Source organism: Phyllobates terribilis, unplaced genomic scaffold, assembly GCF_046119375.1.
Source record: "Phyllobates terribilis strain yellow unplaced genomic scaffold, ASM4611937v1 Scaffold_5__5_contigs__length_657084704, whole genome shotgun sequence".
Classification (NCBI taxonomy): domain Eukaryota; kingdom Metazoa; phylum Chordata; class Amphibia; order Anura; family Dendrobatidae; genus Phyllobates; species Phyllobates terribilis.
In genome coordinates, this window is record NW_027362765.1 from 285643268 (window position 1) to 285657621 (window position 14354).

At 47.4% G+C, this 14354-nt stretch overlaps 1 protein-coding gene across 1 annotated transcript in view; it reads left to right on the plus strand.

The window, feature by feature from the left end:
* Positions 1–14354, plus strand: part of STXBP4 (syntaxin binding protein 4) — a 91166-nt gene that overhangs the window by 23565 nt on the left and 53247 nt on the right. Inside the window, exon 4 of the mRNA XM_073684181.1 lies at positions 1013–1119. Coding sequence (XP_073540282.1) covers positions 1013–1119 — 107 coding nt within the window. The remainder of the gene's footprint in view (positions 1–1012; positions 1120–14354) is intronic.

The following is a 14354-nucleotide window of genomic DNA, read 5'->3' on the forward strand; positions in this document are numbered from 1 at the left end:
TGCTTTTTATTACTTGTGGGTTACGCTGTGTTCCTGTCCGGGGGACAGGAAGAAATCCCACCTACTTGTTTAATTAAAATATTTCTCCCCTCCCCTGATCACAGTGCCCTGTGACGTGCAGTTCCCATGGACGGATCCCACGCCTGCGCCCTTCACCTGTTATTATCCTGCCCTCTGTGTACCAGTGTACAGGAGGGAACTTGTGCGCAGGTGTCGGCGAGTCACTCTGACTTCCCGTCACCTGCACACTAAATCCCTGGAATTTTCATCACTCATAGGCAACACAGGAGCCAGCAGCTGACAGGAGAACACTGAGAAGTGCCGATGTCACTCAGCACACAGGAAGCAGCTGACAGAAGAACACTGAGAAGTGCCGATGTCACTGAGCACACAGGAAGCAGCTGACAGGCAGAAAGGAGCTGTGTGCGACAACTAGCCGCTGACAGAGCTGGAGCACAGTGCCGATGACTGAAGCAAACTATGCACTGACAAACAGTCCAGGAGGCTCCTCCCCCACCTTTAGAAAGGCGTATTCAGTATCTATGGAACTGAATACGGATTAGCTTCAGAAGCAGCATAAGGGGACATCTAGTAGGTTTTTTAAACATTTTCTTTTGGATTTCATTTATAACATATATTTTAAAGATTGTTAAAATTGCTTGCTCTACATTATTATTAAATAAAAATGATAGTCACACTTTAAATTACAGTAAGCATGTTCAATACTTTTTCCCTGTGTCATTTATTATTATTACACATAACTTAATTTATGGACATCTATGGTTTGATTTATTTGCCTATGTGGATTGGATGGGTTGCTACTGACATCTGGTGAGAATTTTATATCAATGCCGACAGGTATAAGCGCTTGTTCCATACAGTGTAGCGACCTCTGCCGGGTACTGCAGAACAGCTTCTATTATTTTGCTGTACAGCTGATAGTTTTGCTGAATACTTTCTTTTCGAGTTGGTTCCACTTTCAAGAGAATGTTTTTCATCTCTTTTGAATTAGGATGGACGGTTAAGAGCAGGAGACCAGCTTGTATCTGTGAATAAGGAACAATTGATTGGTGTGTCGTGTGAGGAAGCAAAAAACATATTAAATCGAGTAAAATTAAGGTAGGATGCTTGTGATCCTGGTTGCTTTCTAGAAATGGCTTTACTAACAGCAAATAAATCGCAGTTGCTCCACTAATCTGCAGTTCAGCAGTAGATGTTCTGTTTAGCCATTTCTAATTATATCTGTCTTTGTTAAATCTCCTCTTAATGGAGGTAAAATAATTTTTCACAGACTCCTGGAGGTACAGGTATCCTGACCCTATGAAACGCTGTCCAGTTTACCTCTGACCTGGAGCAGCTGAACAGATTGATATATAGTTTTGTGTAGAACAATTCCATATAACTTGTGACTTAATTGAAATTTCATTTTTTTCTGGGCTGAGAAGTCCAGTGAGCGGTCTCACTCTATAATTGACAGCCTTCCGTGTGTGCAGTGTCATACAAAGATAACTGTCAATCACTTGATAGACCGTCGACTGGACTCCTAAGCCCCAAATTACACTGCTCAAAAAAATAAAGGGAACACTTAACAGAATATAACTCCAAGTAAATCAAACTTCTGTGAAATCAAACTGTCCACTTAGGAAGCAACACTGATTGACAATCAATTTCACATGCTGTTGTGCAAATGGAATAGACAATAGATGGAAATTGGCAATTCTCAAGACACGCTCAATAAAGGAGTGGTTCTGCAGGTGGGGACCAGCCTCTCAGCCTCCAGCCTCTGTCAGCGTAGTGTCCAGAGGCTGGAGGCTCTACCAGGAGACAGGCCAGTACACCAGGAGACGTGGAGGGGGCTGTAGGAGGGCAACAACCCAGCAGCAGGACCGCTACCTCCGCCTTTGTGCAAGGAGGAACAGGAGGGGCACTGCCAGAGCCCTACATAATGACCTCCAGCAGGCCACAAATGTGCATGTGTCTGCACAAACGGTTAGAAACCGACTCCATGAGGGTGGTATGAGGGCCCGACGTCCACAGATGGGGGTTGTGCTCACAGCCCAACACCGTGCAGGACGCTTGGCATTTACCACAGAACACCAGGATTGGCAAAGTCGCCACTGGCGCCCTGTGCTCTTCAAAGATGAAAGCAGGTTCACAGTAAGCACATGTGACAGACTTGACAGAGTCTGGAGACGCCGTGGAGGGCGATCTGCTGCCTGCAACATCCTTCAGCATGACCGGTTTGGCAGTGGGTCAGTAATGGTGTGGGGTGGCATTTCTTTAGAGGGCCGCACAGCCCTCCATGTGCTCGCCAGAGGTAGCCTGACTGCCATTAGGTACCGAGATGAGATCCTCAGACCCCTTGTGAGACCATATGCTGGTGCGGTTGGCCCTGGGTCCCTCCTAATGCAGGACAATGCCAGACCTCATGTGGCTGGAGTGTGTCAGCAGTTCCTGCAAGATGAAGGCATTGAAGCTATGGACTGGCCCGCCCATTCCCCAGACCTGAATCCGATGGAGCACATCTGGGAAATCATGTCTCGCTCCATCCACCAACGTCACATTACACCACAGATTGTTCAGGAGTTGGCGGATGCTTTAGTCCAGGTCTGGGAGGAGATCCCACAAGAGACCATCCGCAACCTCATCAGGAGCATGTCCAGGCGTTGTAAGGAGGTCATACAGGCACATGGAGGCCACACACAATACTGATGTTACGAAACTGCAACTCAACACTAGGGCAGAAGGGGGAAAAACTGTCCCTTCACTAGGACTAGACTGAAGCCCTACGGTGGAGTGGGCAACCTATTCCTAGCGAATAGACCCACCGACGTTTCCTAGACTAAACTCAAAAGAAGACCTAAAGGAAGAGGGAAAGGAGACCCTGAAAGAACAAAGGACTGGGAAAAAACAAACAGGTGACCTCCTAGCAGGAAACTAAAGGAAGCTGCAGAAACAAAAAAGGGAATACATGAATCTCAGCAGGCAGAACTAGAGGATCCAAGAACTGCACAAAACTAAACACAGAAAGTACTACTACCAAACTTTCTAGCCAGAACTCTTGTGGATTAACACTGTTGTCTGGCAAGGACTAGGAGGCAGCTGCTGTGTAATAAAGGGTGATACAATCACCTGACCTTAGTCAAAACCAACACCAGGGGAAAAAGACCAACAGCCAGAAAACCACAACAAAATGGCAGATGGTCCCAAAGAAATAGATTCTAACAGTACCTCCCCTTTTATGAGGATCCTCCGGATCCTCTCCGCCGAGCCTTATTCGGGAATCTCCTGTGAAAAGCTTTATTCAGCCTTGAGGCAGAGACGTCCTCAGCTTTTCACCCAAGAATTATCCTCGGGACCGAATCCTTTCCAGGACACGAGATACTGTAAACCTCCTCTGAGCCACCTAGAATCTAAAATGCGAGAAATTTCAAATTCTCCGTCCTCATCAACTGGAGGGACAGTCGGCATCGTCTCCTTATCTGGTGTGTCCTCTTTCTTCAGTAACGATACATGAAAAACTGAATTAATTCTCAAGGATGAGGGAATGTCTAATCTCACCGCTGCCGAGTTGACCACCTGAACCACTTTGAAGGGTCCTACAAACTTAGGCCCCAGTTTTTTAGAAGGGATCTTCAAACGCAGGTTCTTAGAGGACAACCAGACCATGTCCCCAACTGCAAACAATGTCTCCCTTCTTTTCTTGTCAAAATATTTTTTGAACCTCCTATTCGCCTCTTTAAGATTATGGTGTACCCTGGTCCGAGAAACTTTCCTCCTCAGGCACCGCCGTCCTAATTTTTGAAAATGGGTCGAAAGATGGATGCCTCCCTGTTCAGCAAAAAAAAGGAGAACACCTAGCCGAGGAAGACGTATGGTTATTAAGAGCAAATTCAACTAGTGGTAGATATTCCGACCACATCTTCTGATTATCTGCTACAAAACATCTTAAAAACTGCTCGACATCTTGGTTCTTTCTTTCGGTCTGTCCGTTGGACTCCGGATGATACCTAGACGAGAATGACAAATGAACCTTTAATCTGTCACAGAAAGCATGCCAAAAGCGAGTCACAAACTGAGGTCCTCTATTGGAAACAATGTCCGTGGGAACACCATGGAGCTTGACAATCTCTTTCACAAACGCCTTAGCTAGAGTCTTGGTGCAGGGTAGTTTATTGAACGGGACCAGATGGCACATCTTACTAAACCGATCCACAACAACCCAGATGACAGAAAACCCCTCAGAGAACGGCAGAACAGTAATAAAATCCATAGCAAGATGCATCCATGGCAGACTAGGAACCTCCAAAGGGCACAGCAACCCCGCAGCCGGGACATGTGAGGCCTTCGACCTAGCGCACACAGTACACTGACGCACCCACTTGACGATTTCTCTTTGCCACCCTGGCCACCAGAAACTTCGACCAATCGACCTTCTAGTTTCCAAAATCCCTGGATGACCCGCCAACCGAGACTCAGCAAACAAAGCTCTCCTCAAGGCTCTAGGCACAAATAATTTACCATACAGAGTGTTTGTTGGTGCAGCATTCTGGGCACCCAGGATGCTATTCTCCAACTCAGAACCCAATGCTGCTACCACCACCCCCCACTGCAAAATACATTCCTCCTTTTCCGTATTAATTGCTGGAGTGAAACTACGAGACAGGGCATCCACTTTAACATTCTTTGTCCCAGGAATATATGTTACGGAGAAATTGAACCGGGCAAAAAACAGTGCCCACCTAGCTTAACGGGCATTCAAATGTTTAGCAGCATCCAGATATATCAGATTTTTAGGATCAGTAAAAACCTGTATCGGATGTCTAGCCCCCTCCAAAAAATGTCGCCAATGCTCGAACGCGAGTTTAATTGCCAGCAGTTCTCGGTTCCCTACGTCATAGTTGAGCTCCGTGTAAGGCAGCGCTAGTCATCATGCTGGGGGACACTCGCTTCACCGGGTCAATTAAAGCACACATGCGACGTTTTCCAGTAACATGAAATTCAGCAGTTTATTACACTTCATAACTGCTTATACAGTTATATGAAAAAGTTTGGGCACCCCTATTAATCTTAAGCTTAATGTTTTATAAAAATTGGTGTTTTTTCAACAGCTATTTCAGTTTGATATATGTAATAACTGTTGGACACAGTAATGTTTCTGCCTTGAAATGAGGTTTATTGTACTAACAGAAAATGTGCAATCTGCATTCAAACAAAATTTGACAGGTGCATAAGTATGGGCACCTCACCAGAAAAGTGACATTGATATTTAGTAGATCCTCCTTTTGCAAAAATAACAGCCTCTAGTCGCTTCCTGTAGCTTTTAATGAGTTCCTGGATCCTGGATGAAGGTATTTTTGACCATTCCTCTTTACAAAACAATTCTAGTTCAGTTAAGTTTGATAGTCGCCGAGCATGGACAGCCCTCTTCAAATGATCCCACAGATGTTCAATGATATTCAGGTCTGGGGACTGGGATGGCCATTCCAGAACATTGTAATTGTTCCTCTGCATGAATGCCTGAGTAGATTTGGAGCGGTGTTTTGGATCATTGTCTTGCTGAAAGATCCATCCCCTGCGTAACTTCAACTTTATCACTGATTCTTGAACATTATTGTCAAGAGTCTGCTGATACTGAGTGGAATCCATGCGTCCCTCAACTTTAACAAGATTCCCGGTGCCGGCATTGGCCACACAGCCCCAAAGCATGATGGAACCTCCACCAAATTTTACTGTGGGTAGCAAGTGTTTTTCTTGGAATGCTGTGTTTTTTTGCCGCCATGCATAACGCCTTTTTGTATGACCAAACAACTCAATCTTGGTTTCATCAGTCCACAGGACCTTCTTCCAAAAAGAAATTGGCTTCTCCAAATGTGCTTTTGCATACCTCAGCCGACTCTGTTTGTGGCGTGCTTGCAGAAATGGCTTCTTTTTCATCACTCTCCCATACAGCTTCTCCTTGTGCAAAGTGCGTTGTATAGTTGACTGATGCACAGTGACACCATCTGCAGCAAGTTGATGCTGCAGCTCTCTGGAGGTGGTCTGAGGATTGTCCTTGACTGATCTCACCATTCTTCTTCTCTGCCTTTCTGATGTTTTTCTTGGCCTGCCACTTCTGGCCTTAACAAGAACTGTCCCTGTGTTCTTCCATTTCCTTACTATGTTCCTCACAGTGGAAACTGACAGGTTAAATCTCTGAGACAGCTTTTTGTATCCTTCCCCTGAACAACTATGTTGAATAATCTTTGTTTTCAGATCGTTTGACAGTTGTTTTGAGGAGCCCATGCTGCCACTCTTCAGAGGAGATTCAAACAGAAGAACAACTTGCAAGTGGCCACTTTAAGTAGCTTTTCTCATGATTGCCTACACCTGGCTATGAAGTTCAAAGCTCAATGAGGTTACAAAACCAAAAAAAGTGCTTTAGAAAGTCAGTAAAAAGTAGGTAGGAGTATTTAAAACAAGAAAATGATAAGGGTGCCCATACTTATGCACCTGTCAAATTTTGTTTGAATGCAGATTGCACATTTTCTGTTAGTACAATAAACCTCATTTCAAGGCAGAAACATTACTGTGTCCAACAGTTATTACATATATCAAACTGAAATAGCTGTTGCAAAAACACCAATTTTAAGAAAACATTAAGCTTAAGATTAATAGGGGTGCCCAAACTTTTTCATATAACTGTAACATAGTCCGTCTCAGTGGCTCACCGGCATGTTTACACACATAACATCCAAGGGCCTTTCAAGTGGCAGACAGGCCCACTTGGCTCCAGTTACAGCCTTCAGCAAAGTAACTATATCAATGTCCATATAACGCACCGCTTTTACCTTTTGCTGGGTCTAGCGGTTTCCATCAGATTTGTTCTGCCACAGCTGTGGCTTTACGGCTTCCCAGATGGGGGTCTCCAGCCTTCGTACCTTCCAAGGCTACTGGCATCTCTTACACACACAAGGATCCAGCCTCTGCCTTTCAGGACTCTTGTCTTTCAAGCCTCTTGCCCTCCAAGGCTACTGGCATCTCTTACACACAAGGATCCAGCCTCTGCCTTTCAGGACTCTTGCCTTCCAAAGCTACTGGGATCCCCCCCACACACAGGGATCCAGCCTCTGCCTTTCAGGCTTCACCAGGCCTCTCTAGGTCTCACTAAGCCTCTCCAGGCTAACGGTGTCCCACACACAGGGAACAGGCCTCACGCCTTTCACACACTTTCAAAAGCACCAGGATTTATATATCCTTCAGTGCACACAGGACCTGTAATGATGTCACAGTCATGTGATCAGTCCTTCAGTGCACACAGGACCTGTAATGATGTCACAGTCATGTGATCAGTCCTTCTGAGGGAGAGGTACATGGTCAGCCAGAACACACTCTGGACCATTACAATAATGCCACAAGCCGCTGCATTACATATCCCCCCCGTCTGTTCAAACTTGTGGGGTTGAACACATAATATACCCAATCACATTATAACCCACAGTTCACACAGAGACCATGTACTTGACAATTGCGCTGCTCAGCCCCTGGAACATTAGTCATCGACATTAGCCCATCTGTCATTGTCACTGACTTCGCTCCCAGCGGTCAGTCGTAACCTTGTCAGACCTCCCCCGCTCCCAGCGGTCAGTCGTAACCTTGTCAGACCTTCCCAGCGGTCAGTCGTAACCTTGTCAGACCTCCCCCGCTCCCAGCAGTCGGTCGTAACCTTGTCAGACCTCCCCCGCTCCCAGCGGTCAATACAGCAGTGTGACTCACATGCCTGGTATCTAAGGTCCGGTTCGACTCCTTACTGTCCCGTACTCTATTGGGTCGTTTGTATGGGCCACTCAGACCTGAGTTACTGGAGGTCTCACTACCTCTTAACCCACGCCCACTATCCTCAGGACATCTTGGAAAGTATCTAACTTCTACTGTAGCCGTTCTATTCTTTGAAGGGCCCTTTCTCTGTCTGGTCTCACAATTTCTAGACTTCTGCCATCTTCTGCTGCTCAGGTGATTCTGTCTTTCCACTCGCAGTCTAGCGAGATTCAACTGTTCTACCTCTTGCAGGTAGGTCACTCGGTACTCCATCAGTATGCGTATATATGCGAAACTTTCTTCCGTTCCTACAGCGGAGAATAACACCATGCCGTCTTCATCTGGTATCCAGTCCTGTCGATCACGTGGACTGCTTACTTTCATCACACCAGACTTCTTTACCATCATCTGCATGGCTCGGCCATTTCTCCCAATGAGCTTTCTTACCAGAGCATGAGGCACCCGGATGACCTCTTTACGCAGACTTTGAGCTTTTCTCATAAGCTCCAGTTGTCTAATGGCTTGTTCCGTCTTCAACCGGACAAACCGCTTTGTGCGAATACATCGCCAGTGCATGTCACTAAGGATAGCCACCCTCTTCACTGTGACCTCGGTTGTGGACAGGACCAACAGCTGTTTAGCTTCTGAGGTCGAGTACACCTTACAGGCTCCCACGGCCTTCTTAAACTCTTCATGCACTGGTGCATTCTTCTCTCAAATCCTCTGGTACGTCTATGAGGCACTTGTACCGAGACGTTTCTGTCTCACCAGTGGTTTCCAGACGATCAACCGGCTCAGGTTTCAAGGACAACTGACTTTCAGCTTCTTCACCCTGTATGCTTCCCCTGAGCTGACTCACAGCTACAAATTCAAGAATTTTCGTCTTGACCACTTCCATTTCATATTTATCTTCTGTTAACACTCTCTTAGCTCTCCTCAGGTCCACCTTCTCATGGTATAAAGGAGTAAGTGCAACTTGTTTGCCCTTTTCCTTCTCTAAGGAGGCCTCGTTCACTGAGTGATACTTTGCTAGGCGACCTTTGAGCTCGAAAACTTCTTCCTCTAGCTCAGCTACTCGCCTCTCAGCAGCCCATCTCTGAAGCTCTGCCTGCTTCAACTGCTCCTTTAACAGTAGAGTTCTCTCAGACCTCTCTGTCTCCAATGCACCCACTCGGCTCTCAACAGCCAGTCTCTCAAGCTTCTCTTGCTTCAAATGGGCTTGTAGCGTCTCCTTGAGCTCCTTGATCTCGGCTCTTACATCCACCGAATCATCCGAGCTCGCATTATTCGAGGAGGTATTTGTTTCATACCTCCCATCTCCAGTGGCCAACTCTTGACCCTGGTCTGTGGCTTCTCCAGTAGACTCCTCCATCTTTTTCCGCTCAGCTTCCATCTTGCTGATTCTTTCCTTAAGGCACGTCTCTGCCCTCTGGAGATTATCACAGAACGTCTGCAGCTCCTTCACCTGAGCTTCCAGACCTAGGCTCAAAAGACATACTGATAGGAAATCTAGATTGTGAGCCCCAATGGGGACAGTGACGATAATGTATGTAAAGTGCTGCGGAATATGTTAGCGCTATATAAAATAAAGATTATTCTAAAGATTATAGGGTCTTTCTGCGGAGATCATCATTTTCATCACGGGTGTCCTGCAGAGTGGTCTCAACCACTTGGCGCATGTGCTCTTCATCAGCCTTATCCCCCTCTAGTTTTTCCTTAACCTTGAGGAGATCCTCATAGTCTCTTAATTTGTTGCAGTTCCTTACTGAGTTCACCACACTCCTTCTTGGATTCACACAGCTCCTGCTTGAACTGTTCGCGCAGTCGTTCTAGGTTTTGATAACGTCCAGAAACTTCATCCTGCAGAGCCTCTTTTAGGGCAGACAGCTCCCTGTCCCTCTGGTGTAGACCCTCATCCAGATTTTGCTTCACCTGCCTCAGCTCTACCCATACTAGGGAGAAGCGATCTTTCACCTCGCACAACTCATCTTCACACTCCTCTTTGTCAAGCTCCAATTGAGAAACCTCCTCTTTATTTCTCTGGAACATTTCTTTCCATTTGTTGATTTCCTCGCTTTCTTCCAGTTCTCGCTGCAAGTTCCTTACAACCTGGTTTATTTTCTGCCGTTCAGACTCCAGGCTCAGCTGGTCTGAGGACCCATTCTCCAGGTTTTCCCTTAGTTGCTGCACATCACTCTGATACTGCTGCCTGACAGGCTCCAGCTCTTGGTCAGGATTGGCCACCTCCTCTTTCAGGGCTGTCGGATCCTGATCCTTCTGTCTCAGTACTGTACCGGAGGTTGCTACTGGCAACGTCACCTCCTCTTCTGCCTCTAAAGGAGGATCCACACTTGGAACAAAGGCACACAACATTGCATTTTCTTTATTTTCACTTTCAGCAAAGACTACAGGAGCAACCTTTTTGTGGCCCTTGCTCCGTCGACGACGAGAGGGGGACTTTCTCACTTCATCTAGCTCTTCCTGACTGAACTCTTTTTCTCCTGATGGAATGTCACCGTCAGCTATGGGGTCTGTGCACACTCCCCATGGTGTTGTGGACCAACAAGTCACCTCCCACTTTGAAGTCAACCCCTTCTACTAGAGCTACCCTGTTATCAACGGTCTTATTGTCATTTTTAGGCGATACCAACCCACAACCAGTAACCAATTTTGGCTTTCTATACTCCACGCTCTTATGAAACCCCACCCCCTTTTGAGACTCCGCCCCCTTTTGGACACCCACACCTGTAGGGGGATTTTAACAAAAAAAAGCAGCAATAGTCTTAGGACCCAGTTCACAACATATCTTACTACCTCCCGGGGCACTCTTGGATAGTACCGGCGCCACAGGAGAACTCAATGAATGGTCCGCTGCCGCCATTCTGTAACGGGCCAACAGCTCCTGCCCTTCCTGCACCACGACTTGTTGTCGTTTCTCAAATACCTGCTGTTGTTTCTCAAATGCCTGCTGCTGCGATTTTATCAGGCACTTTAATCTCTCAATAGCTTCAGTCTCATTTGCTGCTCCCTTCACAGCCATCTTTATCTGCTCCTGCATTTCTTCAGGACACTCCATTTTGCTGCAGACCGTTTGCAGCCGGTCATCTAACCCTTTCTCCATTCCGTCTGGAGATACTGCTCCATTCATGGCCATCGCAGTACACTGTTCACACTAGACACTTCACACCGCTTTTCCCCGGAAAATTTTCGTGGCCCCGCCGAGCCACAGCAAACCAGGTTTTAGTGCGAGGACAATTTTCGTAACCCCGCCGAGTTACAGCCAGATGCTTTAATCTTCGTGACCCCGCCGAGCCACAACAAGATGCTTGCATCCACAGTCGTCGTCCTGTGCCGTTACTCCTAGCAATTAGGCTGCCGTTGCCCCTAGCAACCAGGCTGCAGTTGCCCACATTCTCCAACCACATGTAAGTCATTATGCGCTAGTCATCATGCTGGGGGGCGAGTGTCCACACACAGGGATCCAGACTTTCAGGACTCTTGTCTTCCAAGCCTCTTGCCCTCCAAGGCTACTGGCATCTCTTACACACGAGGATCCAGCCTCTGCCTTTCAGGAGTCTTGCCTTCCAAAGCTACTGGGATCCCCCACACACACAGGGATCCAGTCCTGCCTTTCAGGCTTCACCAGGCCTCTCTAGGCCTCACTAAGCCTCTCCAGGCTAACGGTGTTCCACACACAGGGAACAGGCCTCACGCCTTTCACACACTTTCAAAAGCACCAGGATTTATATATCCTTCAGTGCACACAGGACCTGTAATGATGTCACAGTCATGTGATCAGTCCTTCTGAGGGAGAGGTACATGGTCAGCCAGAACACACCCTGGACCATTACAGTAATGCCGCAAGCCGCTGCATTACATCTGTCTCTGAGAATTTTTTATAAAAGAAAGCACAGGTATGCATCCCATCCTTTCCCTCCTAGGACAGAGCTGCCCCCACCCCTTCTGATGAGGCATCAACCTCTACCAGAAATGACTTAGTCTCATCTGGCTAGATCAAAACAGGAGCAGAGCTAAACCTTTCTTTGAGATGCTCAAAAGCCTTAACTGCCTCAGTGGATCATTGGACCGTATTAGCACCCTTCTTGTTGAGATCAGTTATAGGTTTAGCGATAACAGAAAAATTCTTTATGAACTTTCTGTAATAATTAGCAAACCCTAAAAATCTCTGAATGGACTTTAAACATTCAGCCCTAGGCCACTCCAGTACTGCCTGAACCTTCACCAGGTCCATCTCAAACCCATCATCGCAGACAAAGTACCCAAATAAACTAATTTTCTGTACCGCAAACTCACACTTCTCTAGCTTAGCAAAGAGAGTATTTTCGCTCAAAATCTCTAGAACTTCGCGGACTCTCTGCCAATGCAACACCAGATCGGGTGAATAGATCAAAATATCATCCAAATAAACAATAACACTCCTACCGATCAACGGCTTCAGAATGTCATTAATGAATTTTTGAAAAAACGCAGGCGCATTAGTAAGGCCAAAAGGCATCACCAGACACTCAAAATGACCCTCCGGGGTATTAAAAGCTGTCTTCCATTCATTGCCCTCCTTTACCCGCAACAAATTATATGCCCCTCGAAGGTCAATCTTAGAAAACCACTTCGATCCGGTTAGTTGATTAAACAAATCCGGGATCAGCGGCAACGGGTAAGGATTGCGCACAGTGATCTTATTAATCTCCCAAAAATCCAAACATGGCCTAAGACCCCCATCCTTCTTTTTAACAAAAAAGAATCCTACAGCCACAAGGGACTTAAAGGGTCTTATATGACCTGTAGCTAAACTAGTCTGTAGGTACTCCTTTAAAGCCTCCCTCTCGGGAATCGTCAGATTAAATAAACGACTCTTAGGGAGTGTAGTACCTGGGACGAACTCAATAGCGCAGTCGTACTCTCTATGGGGCTGTAGAACTTGAGACTCAACATCCGAAAATACCCTCCTGAAATCCTGAATGGCTTCAGGTAGCTCCCTCTTCAAAACTGCAGCAATGTGAACATTACAGCATTTACCATAACACCCCTGACCCCAGGACCTTATAGTACTAGACGACCAGTCCAACAATGGATTGTGCACCTTTAACCAGGGTAAACCCAGGACCACTGGAACAGGCAAATTAGCAAGTACAAATAAGTCTATGCGCTCTTTATGTTCCATATTCATAATTAGTGGGAACCCGGTGACCTTCCGAGAAATGCACCCATGCTCCAGGGGAGTGTTATCAATCGCCACAACAGGGAAAGGAGACGACATAGGTTCAGAAACAAACTTATACTTGACTAGAAATTGTTGATCAATCAAATTAAGAGCAGTGCCACAATTAACTATTACCTGAAAATCAATGGAATGACCATGATAGGTGGTATTTGTTATGCGCAAGCCCGGACTGACTGGCGTGAGCGTGGTTAGTGATCCCACTGGACCATGAACCGAGGAGTGCCTTGAGGGGCGTGACTAAGTATCAACTCGGTCCGACCAAGGTCGCACGGCGGCTCAGTCGACTCCGTGAACCAGGGAGGAACCAAGCAGAGGGACCAGGTGCTACTCCAGGTCAGACCCCGGTCACAGCTGTTGACCCACACCGGGGAATGCAGGAACAGGCAGGTTAGGCTGGCATACAGACAGGTGGGTACTGGCAGGAACGGCTGGTATGCAGACAGGTGGGTACTGGCAGGCACAGCTGGTATGCAGACAGGTGGGTACTGGCAGGTAGGAACGCAGGCAGGATAGGGACCAGTACAGACTGGGATACAGGAACAGAGCCGCAGGTGCGGTAGACAAGCAGAGCAGAGCAAAACCCGCAGGTGCGGTAGACTAGCAGAGCAAAACCCGCAGGTGCGGTAGACAAGCAGAGCAGAGCAAAACCCGCAGGTGCGGTAGACAAGCAGAGCAGAGCAAAACCCGCAGGTGCGGTAGACAAGCAGAGCAGAGCAAAACTCGCAGGTGCGGTAGACAAGCAGAGCAGAGCAAAACCCGCAGGTGCGGTAGACAAGCAGAGCAGAGCAAAACCCGCAGGTGCGGTAGACAAGCAGAGCAAAACCCGCAGGTGCGGTAAACAAGCAGAGCAGAGCAAAACCTGCAGGTGCGGTAGACAAGCAGAGCAGAGCAAAACCCGCAGGTGCGGTAGACAAGCAGAGCAAAACCCGCAGGTGCGGTAGACAAGCAGAGTAGAGCAAAACCCGCAGGTGCGGTAGACAAGCAGAGCAGAGCAAAACCCGCAGGTGCGGTAGACAAGCAGAGCAGAGCAAAACCCGCAGGTGCGGAAGACAAGCAGAGCAGAGCAAAACCCGCAGGTGCGGAAGACAAGCAGAGCAGAGCAAAACCCGCAGATGCGGTAGACAAGCAGAGCAGAGCAGAACCCGCAGATGCGGTAGACAAGCAGAGCAGAGCAGAACCCGCAGGTGCGGTAGACAAGCAGAGCAGAGCAAAACCCGCAGGTGCGGTAGACAAGCAGAGCAGAGCAAAACCCGCAGGTGCGGTAGACAAGCAGAGCAGAGCAAAACCCGCAGGTGCGGTAGACAAGCAGAGCAGA